Consider the following 6,754-nt stretch of genomic DNA (forward strand, 5'->3'; position numbering starts at 1 on the left):
TCCCTCGGGTAAAAAATATTCATTCCTAAACAAAAAACTGGATAGGAATATCATTCTCTTTTAAACAAAAACTCATTTTTATGCTAAAAAGTGGTTTAATTTTGGTTTTTAAATTAACTTTATATTAACAAAATGTCCCAAACATTCGGACAATTGGGCGTTCAAATAGGACCTATTGGTAGTTAGAATCAGTTGAGAACAAAATCCTAACCGTTCCAACTGATTCTAACTACCAATAGGTCCTATTTGAACGCCCAATTGTCCGAATGTTTGGGACATTTTGTTAATATAAAGTTCGGTTAAGGAGGGGTGTGTATTGTAATTAACATGATCTTGGGCAGATTAGTCTCTTCTGTTTGCGGATATACTTCAAAGAACAGCATTTCTTGAAAACTACAAAAAATGTGACAATAGTTGGTTTAGTAACAAAAAAGTTAAGTAAAAATCTATTAATGAAGGCGAAAAATTTGATATACTTATATTAATTTTTAAGCGTGAAGCTTTTTTTTATAATTTGGGTTGGTTCGTTTGTCCGTAACAATTACCTCTTTCCGTTAATTTAGAATTATCATATCAATTTCAAACTTTGTATTATGCTTCCTATATGTCAAGTTCGATTCAGGAAGCTTAGCTACTCTATAATCATAACCAGAAGCATATCTTAAAAAAAGTCCTAGAAATGTAAGTAGTTCCTTAAACACTATTTAAGCAGTTTCGCAACAAATTTACTTGCAATTTTGTTTAGACATATACTTTTATACTGGTTATTCAGTTCTGCCACTCTACAAGTGTTAATGTTCATTTTTTATGCATTTCAGAGCTTTGCTTTCAGTATGTTGTCATTCTTGTTTATAATGAATTTATTAAGTGGATAAATAATACCAGAGCTTAATTTTACCTCTATTGTAACATGGTGTCTTCAACTTGCACTGCTGTGTTTGTAGTAAAGGTTTGTCATCTCTAAATAAATAATACATTATATAGATATTCATTTGTTAAACATCAGATAAAACATATAAGTCATTGAATGCAAATGTGAAATCTAAAATGAATACAAAAACTAATCAAAAATATATATATGATGTATCATGTTACTGCCTTTTGATTTTAAATAGCAGAAGCAGGGATAAGAGATAGGAAACGTAGGAAAATATTATTTTAGGCCTATTTCAAGCCCTGGTCTGAAAAAACAGTTATTGGAAGGTGCATTAGCTCGTTAGTAGCGCTAATGAAATAGCTGTGTGTGTGTGTGTGTAGATAAAGTATAGAAAAAAATTCAGGCAGCTAGTCTAAAGTAATAATAAAACTTTTTATTAACCTATATTTTAATGGCTTTTGTTAAAATCACGTTATGATGTTTTTTTTGTCTCTTGCATTTTTATTAAAGAGCAAAAATTTTATTTAAAGATATTATTTTATCATTGCTTATTAAAATTCTAAATAAATAAATAAATTTAGTACAATAAGTAAATAAGTACATGGGTAACCTTCTATCAATTCTTCCTTTTCCATGTTAGTAGAATAATGTTTTTTTTTGTACTTTTTAGCATTTAATAGTACATTAGGTGTTTCAATAAATTCCGTATAAAGTTTTAAAATTTAAAATACAACATTTTTATTTATAAACTACTAAATTAATAATTCGTAGCTACCCACTTTTCAAAAAATAATCCCTCTACTTTTTTTTTTTTTTTATGTGGTATTTTTTTAATGTAAAACTCTGGGCAGATTTGATAATTAAGCTGATGTGATAAAACACCTTTTATTATTGTTTCTTACCAGCAGACCATTTCAAATATTTTCAATATTGGATGCTGCGTTTTTATATCTCCATCCGCCAATTGGCTATTGGTTGATACAAAACAGGCCGATCCTTATTAGTTTAGAGCAATAGCTACTTGGGAGCGTCCGCCAGTGACGACATTTAATTAGGAATTGGTAAAAGTTGCAAGATCCCTTTTGAATCTAGGCCAGGACCTAATTAATGGCCAGGTTTCCAATCTCTTATCCCTGAGCAGAAGAGATAACAATTCCTCACATGAAAATTGGATGTCTGCTAGACTATTTGAAAGAACAACATACCAAGTGTGTAGACACCAAAGATATCAGAATTTAAACTTTGGAGGAGCTAAGGAGACTAAATTTTAAATTTTTTTTAACATCCCCCATTTTTTTATTTGAGGATAAAATTGGCGCAGAAAAAGAGAAAATTTTTTTATGAATAAACCCTCATTTCTTGATTCAAAATGTCAAAATTTGTAGAAAGCAAGAGATTTAAAAGCTTAATAAACATACATGTGAATCCACAGGTAGCCTGCTGTAGAAGTTGCAAATTTAATAGGTGCACTACTGAGAGCCGGCAATATACAGTCAACTTTACATTTAGGTTCTGGTTCATCTTTTATTTCTGAGCAGAATTTAGCAGACTTTAATAAACGAAGAACATATTCTGATCTCTAAATAGTATTTCAACAATTATATTTTAATAGCTTAGTATTAATAATATTTCAAATAAAAAAAAACTTTCCTGATCCTCAGGATCAAATTCATAATAATGGTCACCATCTACAACTTCACCAGAATTTTCCTCCAACACTGTTTTTATTTCATTTTCATATTGAGAGGGTTGGCATTCATATTCAAACTTTTTCATATCCCTAAAAAAATATTTAGATAAAATTGTAAAAGCATAAAAGCACTTTATGGTATAAATAAATTTATAAATGTATGTCAAAATAATACAAGCTGATTTTTTTTGGGATGGTGGGTAGGCGATCAAAGTAGCATGCCTTAGGTTCTTTTGATTCAGAATTTGTTATCTCCTCAAAAGAAATCTTTTGGGTAAATTATATAGGGTATTTTGTGGGAGGGTTTATCACTATCAACCTCTATTTTCACATTTTTTCCAAAATTACAGATTCTTTTATGCTAATTATTTACAAATACAATTGATAATCATCATTGCCTTTTAGTTCTCGGCAGAACGTAGGCCATGCACAATGGTTCTCCAATCTTCCTTTTTTTGGGCACGTTTTGAGGCATTGCTGAAAGATGGAATTTTCTTTTCTTTCAGTTCACTTAAGAGTTCCCTCTTCCAGGTTGTTTTTGGTCTACCTGGTTTCCTCTTTCCTATGTGGGGGTTCCAAGTCAAGGCTTGATTGGTTATATCATCATGCCCTTTCCTTAGAGTGTGCCCCAGCCATCTCCATTTTCTCTGTTTTATTGTCAGTTTAATGTCTGACATATCACTGCGCTCTAGAAGCTCAGCATTTGTGATCTTATTTGGCCAAAAGATCTTGTGGATTCTCCTTAGACATTTATTGACATATGTCTGTAGCTTGGAGACCACTGCTGTGTTTAGGAACCAAGTTTCAGCCCCATACAGCAAAACAGAGAGAACATTTGACTTGAACAGTCTTAACTTGGTCTTTATGGAGATGTTGTTGGAATTCCAAATTTTGTTCAGGCTGGCAAAGGCTGTCCTAGATTTGTTAATTCTAGCTTTAACATCTGTTAAAGTGCCTCCAGCTTCATCAATTTTACTTCCAAGATACTCAAAACAATCTACATCCTCAAGAATTTGGTCTCCAATAGTAATTGGTTCTTGGGAATTTGCATTTAATCTGAGTATTTTGGTTTTAGGAACATTTATTTCTAGTCCAACTTTCTTGGAAGTTTCAGCTATCCTGTTAGTCCTTCTTTGCATTTGACTTCTATTGCTTGTTAACAAAGCGATATCATCAGCAAAGTCCAGATCTCCTAAATATTTGGGATTGCCAAATAGCTCCCAACGAATGCCATCATTACTTTCACAGTTCTTCATGATCCAATCAATGGCAAGGAGGAAAAGGAAGGGAGAAAGAAGGCATCCTTGTCTGACGCCTGTTACAATCTCAAAAAAGGTTGATAGTTTACCTTTATACATTACATTTCCACCTCCTTTATGATAGATAGCTTTAATGATATTGATTATCTTTTCTGGAATGCCATAGTGTCGGCAGATTTTCCAGAGAGATCTTCTGTCTAAAGAATCAAATGCTTTTTTGTAGTCAATGAAGTTTACAAAAAGCTCAGAGTTCCATTCCTTGGATTGCTCTATGATGATTCTTAGAGAGGTTATCTGATCAATAGTGGAACGGTTTGGTCTAAATCCAGCCTGATTAGGTCTTAGCTTTTCATTAACCTTCTTCTTTATTCTATTAAGAAGAATCTTACTTAGGATACGGCCAGGTACTGAAAGGAGCATTATCCCTCTGTAGTTTCCACATTGGGTCAAGTCTCCTTTTTTGGCTAGTATTGAGATATGTCCATTCTTCCAGTCCTCTGGGCATAACTCATCATTCCATATCTTTGTGATCAGAGGTAGGAATGCCTCAGCAGATGTATCTAGGTCTGCTTTTATGACCTCAGCTGGGATGTTATCAGGTCCAGCGGCCTTGTTATTTTTCAAACTTTTAATGGCCTCCTTGATTTCCAATAGATTTGGCACTCGACAGTCAATGTCAAGTGCATCTGAGGGTGGAATCTCAGTTTCTTCCTCTGGAACTGGAAGATTCAGCAGTTCAGTGAAGTGCTCTGCCCATCTATTTAGAATATCTTCATCAGTTTTAAGGAGTGAACCATCCTTGTCCCTGATGTGTGATCCTGATTTGTGTACTTTACCTGCAATGCTCTTAGTAATCTCATAGACATCTTTCATTCTATTTTGATTAAAAGCATTTTCTGCTTGCATAGCAAGGTTTTCCAAGTGTTCTTTTTTGTCAATTCTGACACTTCTTTGGATTTCCCTGCTGAGCATCTTATACAGGTCTTTATCTTCTGGAGAGTGTCTGGAGAGTGTCTTTTGTCTTACCTCTCTTCTTTGATCCATGAGATCAATGGATCTTTGAGTGATCCACGGCTTTTGGTTAGCCTTTTTAAAACCTAAATTTTCTTGGCTAGTATCATTATAAACTTTTTTGATACCTTGCCAAATATCTTCAACTCCATCATCCTCTTGAAGAGTCAACAACTCAAATCTGTTCTTTAGAGTGAGCTTAAACTCTTGTAGCTTTTCAGAGTTTTGAAGGGTTGTTAAATTATACTTTTTCCTGGGGTTAGGCTTTGTGTCCTGCTTTTTAAATCTAAGCCGAACTTTAGAAGATAGAAGATAATGGTCAGAATTAACATCAGGTCCTCTTTCAACCCTGACATCAAGGAGAGAACCTTTAAAACGTCTAGATATACAGATGTGATCTATCTGATTAAAGGTTCTTTGATCTGGTGATCTCCAGGTGGCAGTATGAATCTTCTTGTGTTTAAAGATGGTTCCACCAATGACAAGTTTGTTTTCAGTACAAAAACTTACAAGTCTATCACCATTGTCATTTTCCTTGCCATTACTTAAGCCTAGGCCATATCTGCCCATGACTTCTTCTAGATTCTCATTATTACTCCCCACTTGAGCATTGAAATCACCTAGGAGCATGGTCAGGTCCTTTTCTTTATGACCATTCTTAAATACAGAGTCAAGCTGGTCATAAAATTCGTTTTTGACCTCTGTATCTGCTTGTTCTGTAGGAGCATATGCTACTATTATTCTCAGATTGATGTTTTTATCTGAGGATTTGAAGTAAGCCTCCATGATTCTTGGACCATGGGGTTGCCAACTGATCATGGCCTGCTCTGCTTGCTTGGTCAGCATAAGAGCCACCCCTTGGTTATGTCCTAGATCCTCATTCATATGGCCTGAGTAAAGTATTTTCAAGCCAGAATGATGTTTAAACTCTCCATTATTTGTCCACCTTGATTCGGTGATAGCCAGGATATCAACCTTGGCTTTAAGCATTTCTCGGCAAATGTTTTCTGTCTGGCCTGACTGAAACATTGTCCGAACATTCCAGGTGCAAATTTTTGCTGGTCTGCGGGAATTCAGAATCATCCGCCTGACTGGTCCTTTAGCGGTTTCCCAGCCAAACATCATATTGTTGTTTCCAACCTCTACTTCGTTCCCAAGCCCAAAGTTAAATTGGTCTTTACTTTGTGCAGATTGAACGTGAGCAGGTTTTTTCTAGGGAAGGATTGTTAGCCCCACCCAAACCCCCTGAACTGGGGGAAGTGACCAGAATTCAGTCTGGCATCTACCCTAGGACCTTTCCAGCACAGTAGGACTCTTCTGGTGTAGCTCCTAGGATCATTGATGCACGGTGCAGGATGGACGGCGTGCACGTAACTGGTCTCCCATCCCAATTGATAATACATTGCAATAAAATTGTAAACATATCAAATATACAAAATCACAATAATTAAAAACAAAAGTTTTCTACCATAGATAAATTTTTTACCTGTAAAATCCCTTTCTTTGGACAATTATCTTCAAATTTTATTCAATATATAAATTAAAAAAAAAAAATACCTCTTAAAATAGCATTCAAAACCAAAATCATTCCTACACCTAAAAATGTGTTTTATTTTTAGATTTATTTTCAAAAAGTATTCTTATAAAAATCTGATAAAAAATTTGTATTATAAAAGAATAAAATATATATTTATTCTCATAATTACATTTGGAATACTATCATCTTTGTTAGAATGAGAAACTTATAAATAAATCTAATAAGATATACCTGTCTGTTTAATTTTAAAACTAGAAAGTAGTTTTCTATCACAATAAAGAGATAAATATATTATTAAAAAATATTTTTTTTTGCAAATACAATCAAAGGACAAAGTTATATCATTAGTTCTTCTGGAAGTAAATATCCAATAAAAAACA

At 33.8% G+C, this 6,754-nt stretch overlaps 1 protein-coding gene across 1 annotated transcript; it reads right to left on the reverse strand.

The window, feature by feature from the left end:
* Positions 1–240: 240 nt before the first annotated feature.
* On the reverse strand, positions 241–6,501 carry LOC145333567 (uncharacterized). Its single transcript, XM_080178729.1, has 5 exons — positions 6,395–6,501; positions 2,528–2,657; positions 2,296–2,456; positions 899–960; positions 241–393 (listed from the first exon to the last, which is right to left on the reverse strand). The coding sequence occupies exons 2-5, from the start codon at positions 2,651–2,653 to the stop codon at positions 323–325; spliced, it is 420 nt and encodes a 139-aa protein (XP_080034855.1). The 5' UTR covers positions 2,654–2,657; positions 6,395–6,501; the 3' UTR covers positions 241–322.
* Positions 6,502–6,754: the final 253 nt, after the last annotated feature.

This window comes from Acartia tonsa, chromosome 12 (genome assembly GCF_053477335.1).
Source record: "Acartia tonsa isolate MP-2025a chromosome 12, ASM5347733v1, whole genome shotgun sequence".
In the NCBI taxonomy this organism is placed as follows: domain Eukaryota; kingdom Metazoa; phylum Arthropoda; class Copepoda; order Calanoida; family Acartiidae; genus Acartia; species Acartia tonsa.